This window comes from Neodiprion pinetum, chromosome 7 (assembly GCF_021155775.2).
Source record: "Neodiprion pinetum isolate iyNeoPine1 chromosome 7, iyNeoPine1.2, whole genome shotgun sequence".
NCBI lineage: Eukaryota > Metazoa > Arthropoda > Insecta > Hymenoptera > Diprionidae > Neodiprion > Neodiprion pinetum.
Window position 1 is genome coordinate 8,625,617 of NC_060238.1, and position 21,771 is coordinate 8,647,387.

At 44.0% G+C, this 21,771-nt stretch overlaps 1 protein-coding gene across 1 annotated transcript in view; it reads left to right on the forward strand.

The window, feature by feature from the left end:
* Positions 1-21,771, forward strand: part of LOC124222690 (peroxidase) — a 105,584-nt gene that overhangs the window by 68,529 nt on the left and 15,284 nt on the right. The window contains exon 4 of the mRNA XM_046633919.2: positions 6,440-7,526. Coding sequence (XP_046489875.1) covers positions 6,440-7,526 — 1,087 coding nt within the window. The remainder of the gene's footprint in view (positions 1-6,439; positions 7,527-21,771) is intronic.

Here is a 21,771-nt window from a genome sequence, read left to right on the forward strand (position 1 = left end):
CGCGCCCATTGTGCCCTATTTCCACAGATCCAAACGATCCAATTGCTTTAACCCCCGCGCACTTTCTAGTTGGAAGACCGCTCACAATGCTGCCGGAAAATGATCTTTCGCTTGTTCCAGACAACCGAATATCCTCGTGGCAATTGATCACTAAGACACGACAAGAATTCTGGCGCCGGTGGCAACTCGAATATTTGAGCGAGTTACAAAAGAGACAGAAATGGATAAATCCGACCGAAAATATCGCGCTGGACACGGTAGTCCTATTAACGCATTTTTTAAAACAGTCCAGTTAAGTCGTCCGTCTAGTGACGATCGTGAGTGACGCCGTGCGTTCTCTCGTACCACGACCAAAAGACGAGAGGCCCAAATATACTCTCGTATACGTTCGCTCTACGGAGTAAGGTAGATGAGTACGGCCCGAGTGTCTCTCATTCTACACGGGACCGAGTGCCCATACACACATACCAAGGGTCTTGCACCCTTTCATCATACAACGAGCCCGAGCGCTCTTGGTGTACTACCAACACCAATCATACTCTCATATACGTTCGCTCCTCGGAGTAAGGCAAACGCAAATCATACGAAATTCGATCGAATCGAATAAAACAAAAATCGCAGTACGAAACGCACTCGAGATCGCGGTGGCATGAGCCAAACGGGCTGTAACCGGCATATACTCATTCATATACACAATCGACACATGCTTTGATACGTTTACAAATACACGTTCAGACTTCGTGGGTTTTTATGCTGCAAGGCTTTTCCCACAAGAGCCAATAAACATTCATAATTCGATGGCTCAAACGCGAGAGATTTTATTCAAGCGAACGACGTACCGTCCCGACGGTTCGCAAGTGACGTTTCGAATGAAATGAGTTTCGCAGCTTGTATTTTCTGATAATTTTCTTTGACTAGCGTTTGCATCATCGAGCAACCAGAATTTTTCTATTGTTTCCTTTAATTCGGTCAGTTGGCACGACGTTCGTTTCCCGACCGTGGTGTTTGATTTTCCGCCGGCAACGGCCCAGCCGAGCTGAGTTTTCTGTAAGACGCGATCGCAGCCGTCGCGGGACAAATCACATTGTCCGATCGATATTAATGACAACGTTGTCCCTGACCCGATGAGGATGTCGATCCTTTCAGGCAAATGGAATTGCGGATCGGCCAATTTTACATTTCGCGGTAAATCGATTGATTCGCGAGGAAAGATTTCGTTCGGTACGTTATCAGCTATTTTCGGTATGACCAGAAACGTGAGAGTTTTGTTGAAATTATCGTGTATCGAATAAAATGTACATTCGACCGCGCCTTTAGGAATTGTATTTGCGTCGTCGATCATTCCTACCGTGATCGTGCACGCGCGTATCGGTAGTTTCAATTCTCTCACAAGATCCTCCGTGATAAAATGCGCTGTCGCACAAGTGTCTAATAAAGCGCGACGTTTTAGGTATTGACCGCGTGAGTCTTTGACGCGTATTTGAGCGCTCAGCATTAACTGCGACTGTAACGCCCTTGACGTGAAGCTGTATGTAATCATTTTGCTACATGTTAAATTTACCTTTGTTGTCGACTTAGGTGTATCCGATGGTATCGTTTCTTGGGTCGCATGGGTGGATGCAGCAGGAGATTCGTTGTGCAAAAGAGTGTGGTGAAACCTGGAGCAGTTTTAGCAATGCGTCGAAGTGCATTTGCCGCGGTGCGAGCGCAGGCAATTTTTGCACAGCGATGAACTCTTGACGAAATTCCACCGTTGATGAACCGTCATTTTTTGAAATTCGCGACACTGGTATGTGGGATGACTCTCCCGTTTGCACACTACGCACTTTGCTGACGTGCCTATCGCTAACGTACGCGCGCCATTTTCTCCGCGTCGAGTCTTGACTCCGCTTTGATCTGTATAATTCAGAAGCGGTCGTTTGTAATTGGTCTCTGTTTTGGAACGCGATACATCTTGTTCGAGCGTATATAAACGAAACGCGGTCTCGGAGACGAATTTGTAAATTTGCTCGAGCGTTGGCGAGGTGTCGAGATTGAACGTCTCTTCCCACTTGACCCGAATATTGTTGGGTAACGCGCGTTCTATTATCCGGACTAACAAGTGTTCATCTGGTATCACGTCCAATGACGCGAGCATGTTCACGTGTTGGCGCATGTCGTCGACGAGTCGCGCTAAATCTTTATGCGTCCCCTTTTTTACCGCGGGCAACTCGAGGATCGCGTCGAGATGTTTTACGATCAAAATTCGAGTCTTGTCATACGAGTCTAGAAGTAACTTCCATGCCGTCCCGTAATTTTCTTCGCTCACGTGATAAATGAGAATTTTATTTAACGCGTCACCCTCTAGGCAATTTTTTAGATATAAGAATTTTTGTAATTTCGTTATGTCTTCGCGAGAGTCGATCATTGTCAAAAATGTATTTTTAAACGATAGCCACTTTTCGATGTTGCCGTCGAACCTTGGGAGGTCGGCGACCGGCAATTTAAGTCGACGCGTGCCGTCGATCGGCAGCGACGTTACGTTTGCTACACCGGGATGTTGTGGTGTTGTCGATGATAAATCTGTCTCGATTTCAGTTATGATCGCGTAGAATCGATCCTGCAACTCGTCGAACTCCTCGACGTTGTCACCGTCTCCGTCGGTTAATAATGCGAGTTCATCGTGTAATTCCTCGTATGTCCGAAATTGTTCTTTTACACGATCCGCCCGCATTTTTATGTTCGCGGGTTCAAAATCCGTGTCCTCCGTGAGTCGCTTAAGTTTGGTAATGTTCGCCTTTAGAGTCGCACGCTTTTGATTGATAAACTTTACGCGAACAGCCATTTTACTGAGCTTGTGCGTACAAATATTTATGAGACCTTCGAGAAAAACAGGATACGACGTCTATGCGTTCGACGTCGAAGCTGGACTGATTCTCAAGGGTCGGCTCTAAGCCTCTCCCCGTGCAGCGCGTATCTTTTCGAAAACGCGCGCGAACTCGTCCGTCTTTCACCGTATAAGATCAAGAGAGCGAGCGCGGCCCGCGTCAAGTGTAAACAAACCTCCCCGTGCGACGGTTATCTTTCAACGCCTAGATATCGAGACTCTCATAACAGAAAACGAGACCTATGTTTTATACACGTGATTGTTGGATATATGCATGCTACGTTCTTCACACAAAGCGTGCGTTGGACCGAAATGTGTTTTCGACTACGTCAAACGTTATGAACTATAGAAAGACGTATAACGCCAAAGAAAGTGTATAATACGATATTAAGAATCGTGTACCGTTTGTATACTTATCTTTTTGTAGATGATGATCGTTTTCCATCGATGGCGAACTGGGGGGTGACGAGTTTGGAGACGATGGCTGGCTAGTCGAAGAGTATCACGATTTATTGAATACGATGCACGTTTGCACCTTTTTCTTCTTATCCTCTATGTGGGCGTGGGTTCGCATCCCGATTCTGACACCAATTTGTATAGTCGAAGCTTTTTCATAGGCGAAGTTGCCTCGTAGTTTTGAATTGAACCTTTTTTTATTAGTGTTAAGGATAGAGGTTGAGGTTTTCTTGAATAAAAAACTCTGGCGTTTGGGCCATCGAATTATGAATGTTTATTGGCTCTTGTGGGAAAAGCCTTGCGGCATAAAAACCCACGAAGTCTGAACGTGTATTTGTAAACGTATCAAAGCATGTGTCGATTGTGTATATGAATGAGTATATGCCGGTTACAGCCCGTTTGGCTCATGCCACCGCGATCTCGAGTGCGTTTCGTACTGCGATTTTTGTTTTATTCGATTCGATCGAATTTCGTATGATTTGCGTTTGCCTTACTCCGAGGAGCGAACGTATATGAGAGTATGATTGGTGTTGGTAGTACACCAAGAGCGCTCGGGCTCGTTGTATGATGAAAGGGTGCAAGATCCTTGGTATGTGTGTATGGGCACTCGGTCCCGTGTAGAATGAGAGACACTCGGGCCGTACTCATCTACCTTACTCCGTAGAGCGAACGTATACGAGAGTATATTTGGGCCTCTCGTCTTTTGGTCGTGGTACGAGAGAACGCACGGCGTCACTCACGATCGTCACTAGACGGACGACTTAACTAGACTGTTTTAAAAAATGCGTGATGCGCGCTCGCCTCCTCATCTACGCGAGATTTGGCATCCCTGCGGAGACGAATCGTTCGAGCGCGGCTCGCACGGAGATCGCAATGACACGGGCACAAAACGACGCTCAGGCACTGAACAATAAGACCGGTATATGAAACCTTCAGCAGCGACGAATTAGTAGAGAAGAGTTTAGGAGGCTTAACCCAAAATAATAATGAGAATTTGTACTTTAAAATTTGGAAAATCGCTCTAAAAATATCATTTAGCGGAAACGTGTTTGTTGAAAATGCTACATACATTTCCGCTAGTACATTCAACGATGGGGCAAACACTTTTCTCCAAATCCGGCAGCAGCTTGCGAAGTACTGCACGACACACAATTGTCTTCCCACGCATCCGGTTTGAAAATGCAACAAAAGAGACTAGAGTTGCTAGAAGAAATTAATAAAATGATGCTGAGGATACTGCCAATGCCGAAGAAGGCGCTTCATATAGCGAAGACTTGTACTGAAGTAAATAAAGTCAAATACATCACAAACAGGGCATGCCAATTTCAATTGCAAACTTTGAAGCCGTTTTCTCACAATAGTAGATTGTGTACCTAGGGAGTAAAATGGCTTACTCCTGAGGTGCACACGATACTTTATATACCCCCTGCCATGTTTTCCGAGCTTCCGAGCCGACATATCCCATGGGGTCGTATACCATTCAACCCAAACTCAACCACGCGTCCCAAGGACTAAAAAAAAGCAACTTCCACTTTTAAGCCCTGAAAATCCGAAGAGGGAGTGAACGTCGTTTTTACTCCCTAGGACTTAAAAGTACTACTTTACTCCCTGTTCGGAGGCATCTAAAAGCAAGGAAAACAAGCCAGTGGTATATAAATTACATTTTTGACCTTGTGTACGTTATAACTCACGAACTGAGGTTCGGAACGCTTTCAAATTTATGCAGCCAATTTTTCATACCATTCCCTTTGATGTGAACTATCGATGATAAAAAATGTACTACTTAATTTTTGTTTATTAAATCATATGTTCGATAACAATTGAGGTCAATGGTTTAATGGTCTCCAACTTCTACTATTCATTTTTTTTAAACTGTCTTGTTGGTTCACACGACAAATACATCTATTACTATGAATAAAACCTTCTTTTTTTGGCTCAGAAGCTTCGATCAACTGTAGCGATGTACACCACCAGCGCGTGCGGGGAACGCTGCGGCACACTCACGGGTGAATGAGTCCGCTAATTTGGAACATTTTTGAGATTTTTTTTTTTACAACACTCCTAAATACCTAAGAAAATTTTACAAATAAAAGCTTCGCTAATATATCATTTGCTATTCCTAAAATCGCTCTTCAAATAATGCCTTTGAATTTCACGAAATGATTGTATATACCCCCTTCATTCAACCAAATGTTATCTAACCGAATAAGCTCCTCAATTGTTGCTCAGAAAGAGCTTGGTAACATTAAATAAGACGAACCCAAACAAAATATACCAATTTAACGGGAACCTGGTTACACGTGTACAGGGGTAGTTCACCCCCTATGTGACATTATTTCGAAAAACGCAAAAACACATGTCTTGCACTTTTTTATGCTCTATCAAATACAATTAAGTGCATCCAAATACGAGGAAAAGTTTGTTAATTATGAATAATGTATAACTTTTAACCTTCGTAATTTATTACCATTTAACCTTGTCATATTCGGAACCCGAAGCATTTTTCATTAGTCGCCATGAGAATTATCCTCCAATTTGTTTTATTCAGATATCTCATCTGGAAGCATGCAAAACTATGAAACTATTACTAGGGCTGCTCAACTTTGGGGGTTGATTTCATCGATTCAAACCGTTCTTCCGCCACCAACGAAAAAATGTTGCTTAGATTTCGATGAAGAATAACATCGCAAAATGAACGAAATCGGGTGTGGGGGGGGGACCATCTCGATACCTTTCGTTGTCAGTTTATCAGATATATTTCTCCATAAATACTATTGGATGAAAACTCTGAACCATGTACCATCTTGATCTACTTAGTTTTTGAATTAAGTCCCCGTATAAAATCGAGTAACAAAGTGAGTGTCTTAGCTAATCTTATACTTCAACATTGCCTCAAGCACTCACGGGTCTTGATGGTTCAACCTTGAGTTTGTTTGCTGGAGATTGGTTAGCTGAAGCTAAAAAATAAAAATAGCTCAGTTGCGCTCCGACATATAGTTTCTGGATTCACGACATAAAATTAGTATAAGACTGAATTTTTTTAATTTATAGTATGTAAGAAAGTGCTCAACCAGTCTTGTCCTCTACTTCCGACTTCATAAATTTGATTTTTTGCAGGTGAGCGCATTCATTGATGCTTCTGTGGTATATGGTGCAACTGAACCCAGCGCTCAATATCTTCGGGAAGGAGTTGGCGGTCGCTTAAAAATGCAGGTAACACCGGATAACAGAACGCTCCTACCTCCAAGTGAAAACCCGAACGATGGATGTAACAGGATTCTCGAAAATCTGCGTGGGCGATACTGCTTCGCATCAGGCGATGCCAGAGCGAACGAGAATCTTCACCTAACTACAATGCATCTGCTATGGGCACGTCAACATAATAGAATTGCAGATACTTTAGCCAGAATAAATCCCCAATGGAACGATGAAAAACTCTATCAAGAAGCAAGGCGCATTGTTGGGGCTCAGCTACAACACATTGCATACAATGAATTTCTACCCATCGTACTAGGTAAAACTGCAATTGATGAGAAGGGATTGAAACTTCGAAATAATGGTTATTGGAAGGGTTATGATTCCAAAGTTGATCCTGCAATAGCAAATGAATTTGCAGCGGCAGCATTCAGATTTGCTCATACGCTGCTTCCGGGGCTTATGAAAATAACTGACGCGGCAAAGGGAACTTCTTCATATACAGAGCTTCACAAAATGCTCTTTAACCCTTACAGTTTGTACAAATCGAGTGGTGTTGAAGATTCAGTTAGTTCAGCCACTGCTAATTTTATACAAAAAACTTCGACACACGTTACTTCACAGCTGACCAGATATATGTTCGAAGATCCTGTAGCCAATAATTCGATTCCGTGTGGTTTGGATTTGGTGTCTCTAAACATACAACGAGGTAGAGACCACGGGTTAGATGGCTATCCGGCTTGGAGGGAACGCTGTGGACTCAGTCGTCCAGCCAAATTTTCGGACTTGAAGGATGACCTTGATGCCGATGCATTAGCAGAAATATCCAAGTTATACATGTCTGTGGATGACATCGATTTGTACAGTGGAGCATTAGCCGAACTACCAAAGACTGGTGGACTTTTAGGGCCAACGTTTACATGTCTCATTACTGATCAGTTTACTCGATTGCGACAAGGCGATCGCTACTGGTATGAAACTGACGAAGCGCCTCAAGCTTTTACGAAAGGTAATCATAAAATTAATAATTTAAAGATATAATAATAAAAATCAGAAGTATGAGAGAATAATTAGCGATCAGAATGACTGCCATTTAGTTTCACTACTTATCCTCAAGCATTGGTTTTAAATTCAAGTAGTACCTGGTAATTCATGAACTAATTAGCGATCCGCGATAGCGGACATCGACTTGAGCGATACGCTGGAATGAAAAAATTTCGTAATCCGTGAACCCATAAGAATCGGTTAATCTCGCAAACAATAGCGCCTGTTTTGGAATTCCGGCTACGCATAGTGGAGCTCATCACTCTAGTCCTGGCGTGTGATCAAGAAGGAGCAATTTTCGATTTTGTAATCCGAGTAAACGAGTATAGGGAATTACGTATAGTAGCGGTAAGCGCTAGTTCATTCGAGCGAATAAATTCCGAGAGCAATCAATTACCGACGGGCCAAATAACAATTGGCCATTTTGAGTTACCTGCATCGAAAAGTGCTCGAAATTCGGTTCCCAATCTCAGTGTTTGGTGACCGTAGTTTGAATTTCATGATAACGTATTGAGTCAAGTTTGTTTCATTGCGTATTTTAGAGTACAGTCATGGTTTGAAATCGTGTCATTCATATTGTTAATTCCGTATAGCCAATTTCCTCTGTACTGGATTGAGTCGCGTAAGTTTGTCTTTCATGTGTAACCTGTCAAGTCAAGTAGTGAATTGCTACGAGTGAGCGTTCGAAGTCATATTAACCACCTGACTTCCAAGGCATCAAAGCGGCGTCAAGCTCGCCTGTGCCATAGCGACCAGAAATCGCGGGATGGCGCTGTAAAGTAATTCAACATTTTTGGTGTCTCAGGTGAATATTTACTTTTGGAAGCATATGTTTTCAGTAATTCTAGGCTCAAGGAATCTGACTATGACCATAAAAAGTTATGTCTTCCGCGTATACATACAATTTTGAGCCCTTGGGGTTGACCAATTTTCAATCATTTTCTCAAATGGCGTCACAGAACAAACTATCATCAATATCGACTATCAATAATCATACTTTTTTTCGGGATGAATTCTTCTTCTGAAAAACTTCAAATAATAACATTTTTGTTTCCAAATACGCAATTTTTAGAATTACCCAGTAATTTTTCTAATATAAGCTACAGTTACATTGTACAATTAATCACATTGACTCGATAATTCTAGAAGTCACGTATGTCGATTCAAAAATATTATTGTTCAATGTTTTTCAAAACAAAAATTCACTGTAAAAAAAGAAGATGATAGATCGTTCTATGACGCCGTTTGAGAAAAAGATTAAAAATTGGTCAACTTTGAAGGCGCAAGACTGCATGAATGCGCGGAAGAAATAACTTTCTATGGTCATAATCGAATCCCTTGACCTCAGAAATACTAACAACATCTGCTTTCAGAAGTAAATATTTACCTGAGACACACAAGAACATTGAATTACTTTATGACATCATTTCGCATGTTCGGCAGTGATGGCACAGGCGCACTTGATGCTGCTATGATGCCTTGACAATTCAGTGGTTAAGCTACTTTTGCACTGTCAGAAGGTATCGCAGTTTCAGATGCGTGTCGATTGCGTTAAGCGGAGTCCGAGATGCTTAGTTTAAGATTTGTTTCGATATTTCAAGTCAAATATTTTTCTAAGATTTCTTTTGCTCTTTTGTTTACGTTCCTTACTGTATAGCAGTCAATGCGTTAACTGTGAAATTGCTTGTAGTGCTAACCAGCACCTCAATTCAGTTGTAAGTTTTGAGCTGTGTTAATAGCGCATTGGTTTAGTCGTAGGTTTTGGGATTTGTGGTGATTAACGCTTTTAATTAGCTGTACGTTTCTGATTTAGGTTTTGACGTAGATGTCAAATTGCAAGCTAGAAAGCTCAATAGTCTGTAAGAGTAGTTAGTTGATGAGTACTTTATTTTCCTTTTTGTTTGTTGGCAGTTTATTTTCAGATCCTTGAAGCTCGAATCAAGTTCAAAATTCATTTCTATTTATATCACACTAACAATAAGACTCTCTTGTTTTTTTTTCTTCTATGGTTTCTAATTCCAAATATGCCATTTTTTTGTTTCACTTTGTTATATCATGTGGCGTTAACAAGTGCCCCTTCTTTCATTCTCCAAAACTACTCGTCTCCTCTTAGCGGTATCAAGCTACCGAGTGTAGCAGCAGCCAAGGATTAGCGATGCTAGAGATGACAGAGCGTGTCAATCATGCCAGGCACCCAATGAAACGTCGCGATATATTTTGTTACATTCATTTTGCAGCTTTCATCGAGGGTCACGAAATTTTTTGCACTGTATAAGCACTTGGCTCAACCTCTCCGCATTTGTTAGGTGTAAAAAAAATTCGCATCGCACTACATATGGATTGATAATTAATGGCTGGAATCAGTTGGTAAAATAATCATGTACTATCCACAATATTGGCTACAATCGGATGGGACTTAATTGATTGAATAAAGTTATTCCAACAACGATCATTCGTAGATAAATTTTTTGATCTGCATTTAAGTAGAGAGGCCGCAGGGCTCCAAGGTCCCAGAATTTTTCTGAGTTCCCAAATCGACCTACTGCGTATGCGAGACGGCGGGAGAATTTAAAATCCACGTAAATCGAATGCGCACACGTACTCGACGTTGGGGAAATATAAGGTAAGGGAAAGTGGTGGCACCATCGTCCTCCCGAATTCACGAATTCCCGGAACCGTCAGCGATGACCGTGAAACTGACACAGACAAACAGTTGGAGTTTCTGCAGACAAAGATTTTTTGAGAGGCTGTAGTGTTGATAAATTCCTAAAGTATTAGGTTTCATTATTATGTATTTATCCTTTGTATGAGTCCGCTCAACCCCGTAATGACTTGTGCAGGATACTTACTCAGAATAGGCGTATGGAACAATTTTCTCGACAATGGTGTCACATATTCTCCCCCAAATGCTTGCTTCCAACGGTTTACTACATACGTGAGCTGGATGGTAATGAAAAACTCATCACATATATGGTGATATTAGCTACTGTCCACCTGAATCGGGTTGTCTAACATTGCTTCCACCGTTACGTCCTAGGTAAATGATGATACGAAGATCATATTCCCAGATAGTACCGGCACGCTGCCTACAAGTTGTGTACCTAACCTGTATTTGAAGATTGTCTTCAACGTACAGCACTTGTTGACGATGACGTCACACATTTGACCTTGAACGTCTGCCTCCAACAGGATACTAGTTGTTCCTCAGGAATTTCAACAACGTCACCAACTTAGTAAAATCACTTTTGCAGATTTCAACTTGTTTGCCATGACAACGCGACTACAAATTTTCGGAATTTAGAAAGGGAAACAGTTCTTGGACAAGTATCGATATGACACTGAGCGGCCCGCGGCGAACAGCAAAACGTTCAAGGTTCTGAATCTGCACCTACTTCAACCTCAAGCGAATTTGCTATTGCATACAGTTGTTCAACTGACTCTTGGAGTTGGATCACAGAAGAGACCGTACTGTGGTTCAAGAAAAATTTCATACAGTTGTTCAACTGAGTCAGGAAGTTGATCTATGAAAAGACCACGCTCTCGCTTATTATTCATGCATTAGGCAAACAAACAGTTTTCGAAATCGTTACACAAGCTGCGTCGTGTAGATGAGAAGCCCGCGTTGATCAGCAAACTTTGGATTCTGTAAGGTTAATCCTCACCAGATATTTACGTCTTACCACTATCACAGCTCAGACACAAACCTTCACAACTAGGACATAAGCATTTACAGCTCCAAAAAATATCTATAGCTTGGATACAAACATTCAAAGCTCAGCCAAGAATCTTCACAGCTTCAAGAAATAAAATACACTATCATCGAAAAATAAGAACTAGTATCATTGCAGAGCTAAACTTGTCGACATGCAGGAAATTCGCAAGGAAAAAGAAGTCTTGCGTCAGATTTCTCGAGCAAGTAATGCAATTCGTCACAAGCATAGACTGCTAAAGATCGGAAAAGAGTCAATGCAGGAGAAAATGAAGGATGTTTTCAATCCTGTTCTAACCTCGCTGCAGGAATTTTTAAAGCTTACTCGAGGTGTGAAAGCTGTCAAAGAAGTGAAAGAAGAAATGAAAAATGAAATAAAGGATGAGCAGAAAAACGAAATTGAATCTGAAGCAGCAGATTCTTATGAAACTGCGAGAGAAGACCAATAAGATAAAACTTTTGGAGAGCCATCGACGAAATTAGAAGACGAATATCTTGAGATTTTTGACGATTAACAACAATAGAATAATTTGGATAACGTGTGTGGAGTGTGGAACCTTTCGACTGCCGGACTGATGGTTGGCGACTCAGCAATACGCTTGGAGCATGAGTACATTCGCACAGATGTGTGCAGTATCTGAAAACCAAAGGACGGTTGAACTTGTTTAAAAAGATGCCGAACAGCGCTCACATTACCTCCAACGACAAGCAGAAATACAAAAATATCGTTCTCGCAACAAATGCTCATAGAAAATACAATAGTATGACAGCGCCTATTCGAAACGCTCGTGATGTAAATTTCAAGTATTTAATTACGGAACTGCTCAACATTTCTACGACAGGCAGAGGTGTATCGTCACAGTTGTTGAAGTGTACAAGTGTTCTGCTACCTCAAGCTTGGATGACTCGGAAAGGTGTTAAAACAGAAGATATTTTCTGACACGAGGCCAACGGTTGGCGAAACGTCGCCGCTTGTTTGTAGCTTCTCAAGCTGTTGGGAATACAAGTTGCAAAAATTAAATAATGTCAATTTTTGAAGAATTATAGGAAACGGGAATTATTTATCAGCTAACTTTCATCGCTTTTTAATTATTTTCAAGCTGAGCGTCGACATGTTTGGACAGCAGCTGAATCGGCTGCAAGTACTCGTGGTCCTCCGGGTGTTCCATTTAAAATAACTGTTGCGGGGAATTACGATAAACAGAATAAAAAACAGTGCAATATAGCTGAGCCAGTAGAAGAGAACAATGCCGCGAACTGAAATTTTTACAAGCGAAATTGAATTTTTGCCAAACCAAATCGTTATCCATGGTCAAATATTCAGTTTTACAGACTACTACGGAGAAAGCTTTGGATAACATCAGCCGGCACGATGAAATGATGTATTGACCGGTTAGGTTTTGACAGTGCACACAGAAGTTGGATAGATCAATGTGATATGTGATATCACAGCTTAAATAATTGCGAATTTTTTAAAAATACATTTCTTTACTTTACATCTTTTATTTTTCACCCTACATACAACATAGTAAGATCTTTTGGTTTGCTCCCTATATATAAGCATCGTCGTGCAATTCGATTTCATACCCGTATACAATCAAACGCAATAATGATAAATCTCATTCACGTATTATTTGCTAAAGCACAGTTTATTTATGTCTTGCAACTCCGTGGGAGCGTGCCTGTAGTATCAGGAAATACGATTTGTTTGTCGTTACTTCAACTCAGTGCTGTTTTTTTCTGTTCTACGGTCTAGACTTTGTGCTTTTTTACTTAATATTAGGTTCTAAGGTTAGAGTAAATTTTGTAACTCTGAATCCTCTTGTCTACACATCTATGTTCACAGCCGCTGATTTTTCTATTTTATAATGACCCCAAGGTAACATGTCTGTTATATCAGGTAGCAAATACCGTTTATCGCCATAAGGGTTAAGGGCTAGTTTAACTTGCTTAACAGTTTGTACATGCAAACTAGACCGAAAGATGCATTGACTTCTGTACCGAATAATCATATTTTGCAAATAGTCCAAGTAGGTGTTAAAGTCTATAGTGTTTTTGACAACAGTTCGCTTCACGCCCTTAGATATTTTCATACCATACTCGTTTTTGACCCGTACACTGTACGTTTTGCTGCGCAAGCCTACAAATTTTTTCATCAATTTACCGTTAAATTCATCCTTCGCAAGACCTACAACCTTCTTGTTGACTTGCGGCGAACCAAATATATTCTGAGGATGGCAGTCTGAAGTATCGAATTTACGGATGTCACGTTTCATAATTTCATGAACATCCGGACATCGTATCTCATAGATGTGGCTGTCAGTGCCTGCATATAATAACTTACAATGATCTCGGAATACTGGTAGCATATAATCATACTGAAAGTCGTAGACGCATATTTTCGATAAATCTAACACTCAAGATCCAACATATATTGGTTTATTTAATACAGCTTCCATCTTCTGCAATTTCGCAGCAACACGGTTCTTGCTGAAAACAGAACGACTGTGGAAATTGGTTTTTGTGTTGAGAGCTTCCGCGCTGTATCGCCCTTCCTACGTTGTTACGAGTTTTACATCCAATCTTTTTCGGACATTTTCCACAAATCTGCCGAAAACAGCATTATTCATGAGCTTGAATAGATATTTCTTAAACTCGCTTTTAGCATGCTTTCGCATATCGCTATTCAAGTCTATATATTTTTTCAACCAAAGTGATTGATTGAATTTCAAGACTCTGTGAATCTTGGTGAGTTGAAAGGTATTTCGTAGAGCTTGTTGTAAATTTCGATAATGCAAGATATTCCCAGTCTTGAGATACGGCGTTATCAATAACTCAACTTTTTTCACGCTATGGGGCTCCCTGTGTTCTGGACATAGAGATATGTTACGGTGAATGTCGTGAATAGCTAGGGGATATTCCAAGTCAACTTCCAGTATATATCCGACCGGTGAGTTATCGGCAACGTTGCAATTAAAGCCATCGAGGTTGGTCACCCACTCAAAATCAGCGTAACGGAGCCATTGTGTCATTATCCAGCCGTAAAGATTGTTGATGTCGAAGTACATCAGATATTTTGACTCTTTGGCTGGATTGTAGTCTGTTGTGTATTTGTTTGCCTTGACAATACCGATTGCAACACTGATTCACACGACCCCTGATACCTATTTCAATGAACATTACCATATCTATATCGGTTAGCAGTTGTAACTCAACCATGGTAAATTTCACCATGGCATCTCATGTTAGGCCTGGAGTTGTATAATAGTGTGCTGGATTGAGACCGTGAGCTTCCAAACAGCCATCTCGGAAATTTTCAGACATCTATCAAGAGTAGAACATATGGATTCTCAGGCCTAGGTTGAAGTATTCACTCAACGTTTTGACATCAAATTCTTTGCAGACTATTTTTGCACGCTCGTAATCTTCATCAGAAATACTGTAATTGTTTACGACGCTAAAAAAGTTCTTTTTAGCACTAAATTGGATTTATTAAGCTTTTACCATGCGTCAAGATATTCATAGCCAAATGCGCGTTTCCGTGCAAGCTCCTGAAGATGCGAAGCCAGTTTTTTCCACAAAGAACTCATAAATCGGACAGAGTCGGTGCATCGAAATTTGATACCACTGTCTTTGATATGTTTCATGATGATGTCACGTGCGGAGCGGTCTCGCACGCGACGACTTAACCCTCTAGGTATTCGTAGAGGTTTATATTTATTTTTTTACGTGGGTTAGGAGGTGATCGTCCTCTACAGGGCGATCCCGGGAATAGGGTTGGAGGATTTCAATATTAAATTTAGGAATGTTTTCTATGGAACCAAAATGTGTAATGAAATCAAAATGAAGGAAAAGCAAGAAAAAATTCGAGACAAGGAAGCTTACAAAATGTTCTTAATCTAGCTGTTCCCACTCATTCAACTACTCACTTTTTGGTGGTTACAGTCCGAATGGCTCACGCTCTCACACGATTATACTCAATAGTAACACTCACATACGCTTATCGCTACACTTCTCTAAGAAGTTCGTGGCTCGAAGTTCTGCACTTAATCTAGCTTCACAAGACTCAGATCGCGACGCGAGAAGCCTTTGCGGCCGCGTATAGAATTAGAGTATTACACTCTAATCGTCGGTGTCGGAAAAAGGACTTATAAACTCTACACGCGGTAGCTTTGAAGGAGCCCGGTTCCGTTGATGTGGTTTCTTAGGCGGTCTCTAACGGGACTGACTTCGCTCGCTCGTCCGACACCCCTTGGAACGTCGGGCGGCTGTCACGTGCGGAGCGGTCTCGCACGCGACGACTTCAACCCTCTTGATCTCTCAGAGGTTTATATTTTGATTTTTGGTGGATTCGGAGGTGAACGTCCTCTACAGGGCGTTCCGTGGGAAATGGTTTGAAGGATTTCAATTATGTTGTACCAATTTTGAAGGAAGCAAGTAGAAATGTTCAATAAAACAACTAGAAGCAGCAAGGTTATAGACAAGGAAGCTTACAGTACGTTCTTATGCTACTCACGTTCTCGCTCTTTCGCACTCTCTCTCGCGGATTCTGCTTCGGCCTCGCAGGTGCTGAAGTTTACACCTTTACTCGCTCACTTACGTACTACACGGCTTGATTAAGTTCGTGGCTTTGCGTATTGCGCTTAATTCTAACTTCACAGACTGATGTCACGACGCGAGATGCTTGGACGACCGCGTGTAGATTTAAAGGAGTTATCTCTCTAATCGTCGGAGACCCAAGACTTATAGCTCTATACTCGACAGCTCTGTAGGAGCCTGATTCCGTTGATGTTGGTTTGATCCTGTCTCTAACGGGACTGTCTTCGCTCGCTCGTCCGACACCCCTTGGAACGTCGGGCGGCGAGCGAGTTTTTCGCTGACGTTTGCAATTTCGAACAAAGGCTCGCCTCGCAACGGTCATCCTCGAAGCGCGTGATTTCGCGCTCGCCTCATCCCGGTGTTGATTACACCCGGGATCTGGCGGGCGCGAAGACGCTGACGTTGCTGGCTGTCCAACTACGCCGTTGCGCTTGGCTATACCACGAACTGATTATGATAAAATATTTTATATGGACTAACTAAAACTATGCTTCCTTGTCTCTAGAGATAATAATAATGAAAAATGATAATTGTTATAATCGGGTAAATATGCGGCGCTCGTGACATCCCTCCCCCCTTAGGTGTCGATGCCCTCATCGACTCGGTGCGCCGGGCCGACGGTGACACGGACACTGGAGGGTTGGCTCACCGCTGACCGCATATTTCATACATTCGGTATTTACATTGTTTGTGTGTTGCACATACGCTCTTTCATGACCCGCGCACACACACACACACTTTTTGGTTTTGTCACTCACTCGTCACTACACTGCTGGCTCGTCGCTCGGTCGTCCTTGCGTCTCGCCAGCCGCGTCGCCCTCGTGAGCTTGGTCCTCAGGTCTCCTCAGACGGCCTTGGTGTTATTATCTCCTTCCGTCTGTGCCGGCTCGGCCTGGAGGGTTGCGGGTGGAGTCTCCCACTGGATGAGGTCACCCTCTGCCGATTCTCCCTCCTCTGCGGGTCCCAGGAGTTGCTCTATCTCCCTTTCCAGGGCGATCCAGCGACCCAGGATCCGCGTACGGACGACGGGAATCATCGCCCTGGTCAACCTCCTGTAGTCTATCAAGAAGGGAGCCTCTTCTCCCCCCAAGATGACCAGGTGGTCGGTTTGGATTCCCTTATCCTTGGTGTCCCGCCCGGTTTGTATTGCCTTTTCCTTGGTTGCAGGGGTATGGCGCCGTGACGTCGTCGCCTGCACTGGCGCGTTGATCTTTGGCGTTGCTTTGGCCTCTTGGGCGGCCTTCGGCGCTGCTTGTGCGGCGGAGGGTTTCCTTTCGCCGAGGAGGCGACCGAAAGCCTCCACGCAGTGGCCCGCGTGTAGACCCGGCCTGTTCCCGACGCTCTCGCCGCAGAGTGTGCAGGTCGAGCTTGCCGATCTCCGGTGGGAGAGGAAACGCTTTAGATAGCATTCCTCCCAATGCTCGTTGTCTCCGCTCTTCCCGCAGGTTGGACAGGTGCCACTCCTCAGCCTTTCCACCGCCTTGGCCATCGCTGCCGTGGTCGCCTTCGCCGTCGGAGGTAGTGCTGTCACCACCAGCTTCGGTGAAACGGTCGAAACCGCCGCCTCAGCCGGTGCTGGTTCGGGCGCTGTTGCTCTTGCCGGTGGTAGCTCTCGTGCCGGCGCTGGTACTCGTACCGGTGGCCGGATCGCTATCTCGCACTTAGATAAGCACGAGAGTGCGTGAGCCAGCCGTTCCTCTCCCGGTCGCTCCGTTTCACACAGTGGACAGGGGCTGAGGTCCGATCCGTTCCCCTGGTCCGCCCATTTCAGGTAACAAGTTACCCAGTTTGGACAACGCGTTACGCTTTCGCGGCAGACCGCGCACTCCTTGGTTGCCTTCACTCTGGCGAACGTGTTTAGGTGAGCCGCGTCGGACATTTTCTTCTCGATTTTCAAATGTGCTGAATTTTCTTCTAAAATTGCGACTGCTCGGGTCTAACTCCGGGAATCGAATGGCGTATGGTTAGGCCCTCTGGCTCTCCTTCCCTTTGGCGTAGTGGGAGAAGTCTCGATGTTTCTGGGGGTGTTATTTTCCTAGTATGCCACCTCAGCCTCTTGGCGGGGAAGGGGGCAAGAAGACTCTCCTCCTCTTCCCTTGGGTTGACCCGTTGTTCTTTCCTTTTCCACTTCGTACCGTGTACGTAGGGCAATTCCTGGGGCCGCACTCGGGTTTCCGGCGCCGCCGTGGTCTCGACATGGGTCCTGTTTTATTTGGGCGAGCTCGATATCTTCGTAATGTGTTGCATGTGCCGTACGCTTCGGGCGTCCGCATGGCAACCCAATCCGTTTAGCCACTTTGTAGATGTTGGCTCGCCATATGTAAGTAGCCAATATTATTCCAAGAAGGAGGTCCAGGGCAAACCCGGTCGTAAACAGGACGTGCTGTTCTTCCCTGTCACGGCGGTGGCCGCCGATTTCTGAGAGTCGCCGTTGCACGTCGTCCAGGGATTCGTCAGGACGTGACATTCGCCATGCTGAGTCCTTCTCGGTATATTGCGACAGTATATTGCCTTCAGCCAAGTTTTCTAATTTTTCCTCCAACGGTTTTCCGAAGCTGGGGGCAATTAGAGAAATATTCAGTGAAATTTCCGGCGCATAAAAGTATTGTTCTCGACTCTCGTAAACCCGCATTCCAGTGAGGGAGGTACTTCGGGTGCGTCCAACACAGTCAGCGCTGAGGTGGAGTATCCCGGCACCTTTCAACGTGGTTGAGACTTCCATTCTTGCTGGGCAGAGTATGTGGATATGTTCTGGTGTGTGTAACGAGTAGAGCCATCCACCCTGGGAGGGTAGATGCTTCCAGAACTGGTCATCCGTCGTTTGTATCCTCACATCGCAGTGCCTATATGCGTCGATTGATGGGTTTATTAGCATCGCTACCTCGCATTGCTGTGACGTCGATACCTCCTTCAGAGGGGTCTCCATCGAGCAGATGTAACGGTGCTCTACACTGGTGCATTGGTTTATGCATACGCAGTCCGCCATAAAGTATGTACGGTGGTCTGCCGACACAACTATATACGGTGCCGACGGCTGAATATGAGCCGATCCGTTTAGCAGCGTTCCGCGTTGGGAGGCTGGCCACGCGTGCATTCGGTAAAGATGATAAGCTGCTCGCTCGAGCAGGGGAATGTGGACCACAATCAGGATCCTGCCCGAGTGAAACACTATATCCGTATTGACTACGCGGGACAACGATTCTCCTCGCAGGTACTCGGTCGCGAGGAGAAATTCAAAATCGGGTGCCCGAGTCTGTATTTCCTTTGTGATGGCTGTCAGCTGCGTTGCAGTTAACATGCTGGGATCGTAGCGTCCTTCTCTAGCCATCGTTATCGCGTGCAAGTACTTCTCGCTTGTCTGGATATATTGCTTAACCTTAGCCTCCACTCGGTTCGCGAAGTTCGCTAGGACGTTCCGGCGCATCATCAAACTCGTCTGGTTGGATAACTGATTAATTCGTGCTTGCAGTTTATCAACCATGTCTAATTCCATCAGATGTTTGCGATGCAACTCCTGGAATCTTGAGTGGGTTACATGTATTTCCTTGCTGATTATTTGAGTAAGGTTGGATTGGTCACTAAACAATCGATCGATCTGCGCGTTGATATACGTAGAATCCTCTTCGTTCATTGTGCCGAATAGCGATTTGCTAAGCGACCCAATGAAACCTAGTGGTACCGATCGTTTCTTCATGGTTCGGATTTGTAACGGCTTAATTGGCGCGCTGAGTCTGGAGTTGTGAGAAATGGCTTAAAGGTTATCTGCCATTTCTTTAGCGCGCCGCATGAGTTCTTGAAGGTAATCCAAATTTGTCATTTCACGGCAAGCCTCCCTGGTCGTGACCCGGCAGCATGCCTTGAACGCTTCATTTAACTGCCTTTCAGCGGGGGGTGCATCCGTAGTGAAAGCGTCTATATCCATAAACACGGTGACTCTCCAGTCCACGTGTTGCAGGCGGAGGGGGGCCACCTTCTCGTAGTAAATTCCCGGCTGGTCTTCCATGGGTGTTATGTGATACGCGTTGTTGCTGCGAAGCTCAGCGGCGGCCAGGGCCGTCGAAGCTAGAAGCACCCACACGCACAACATCGTCGAATTGGTGGACGGTGACTCGTACTCCTACACTGGTTGTTTACGCGTCTCGCTTTCTCACTCCCGCACTCTTCTGCGAACACATGCAGATAACATGTTTACACACGCTTTACTGGTACCTCTCACACTCATACTAGCGCACCCTCATACACATGTTTGCTTCGCTTACGGCAATTACTGCGTAGCTCCGCTGTACATTCCGATATATTTTTTTTTTTTTTTTTATGGTACAATTTCAGCAAACTGGCTAGCGGCTTATACCACTGCCAGTTTTACCTTGTCGGCATGCTTCCTTATCCTTTTCCCATTTTCTGCCTCTAGTATTATATTACTATGGTCAGTTATTTGGACAATTTTATATGGGCCATGATATTGGGAGTCGAACTTACCCTTACGAGGTTCCTTAAGGACATAGGCAAGGTCGCTCACTTTACCTGGGAAAGGACGGACTTTCTTATCGTAATATTTTTTGGTTGTTTCCTTCGCGCGATTTTGATTTTCTCCGGCCATTTCGCGTATTTCGGAGAGGCGTTTTATTAGCTCGATAATATACGAATTATACGTGGATAGTTTTTCGTCCACGGGGAACTGACTCGGTAGCCGAGGCAGTCTCCCGTACACGATTTCGTAAGGGGTGAAATTCGTCGCCTCGTGCACGCTAGTGTTATATGATAATTCCGCGTAAGGCAACAAACGGTCCCAATCGTCGTACGTACCTGCATACTGCTTTATGTATTCCGCTAACAGTATGTGACTTCGTTCGAGCGCTCCGTTCGTCTGTTGTCGATAGCCGGAAGTCGTTATTTGATTTATGTGAAAGACTTTGGATATTTCGCGTAGTAAATTTCCGGTAAAGGCTGCTCCGCGATCAGTAAGGATCGCACGGGGAGCTCCGAATTGCGCAATTAATCGCCTCGCCATAGCTTCGGCGATCGTAGTCGCTTTTAAATCGGGTATCGGTTCCGCTAAACAATATTTCGATAAGTGGTCTTGCATGGTTAGTATGTGTTTATTGCCATGTGGTGTTGTCGGCAACGGACCCACCGTATCAAGTGACACCTTATCAAAGACGTCAGCCGGCGTATCAGTAATGAGCATCGGCTCGCGCGTCTTCGCTCGAACCAATTTACGTTCCTGACAGCCTTTGCAGCTACGAATATAATTTTGCACTTCGTTTCTCAGCGAAGGCCAATAAAAGCGCTCACGGATTTTACGATAGGTCTTGGTTACCCCTCGATGGCCTCCGACAAGACTCGCATGAAATTCCTCAATTATTTGCGAGTGTTGTTCGTCCGGTGGTCGTCGAATGGTACCGTAGCATAACGTGGTGACTATGTTTGTTTTACCGAGTATTTTGTTCATCCAATCGAGCAGTTTTGTGCGCGGTAGTTCGTCCGTATAGTCGCCCGAGCGTGAAATACGAACCGACTTCACGGCCGCTTGTTGAAGGGCGAATTTAAGATTCTCGAGTCCCTTGTATATGTGCTCGGCGCTTGTTTCGTCGTAATACCGTTTTTTAATAACAATACTATAAATTTTATTGGACCCATACGGAGTCACCGCCATTTGTCCGATCGATAAATTCCGGTCTTTAATTGTTTGTCCATCTATCCTACCTAGGTCAACGAGCAGTTTTCCCACTGAGGTTGATAGTTCTCCATCCGCAGAGATGAAATGGACTAAGTTATCTGGTTTGTACGATAGACATTCTCGCGAGCTAATTATCGTACTTGTTTTTGCTATAGGTTTTTCTTGGTCAGGTTCCTCTTCACTGGACGAGTCCAGTGAGGAAGACGTGATCGAGGACGAATT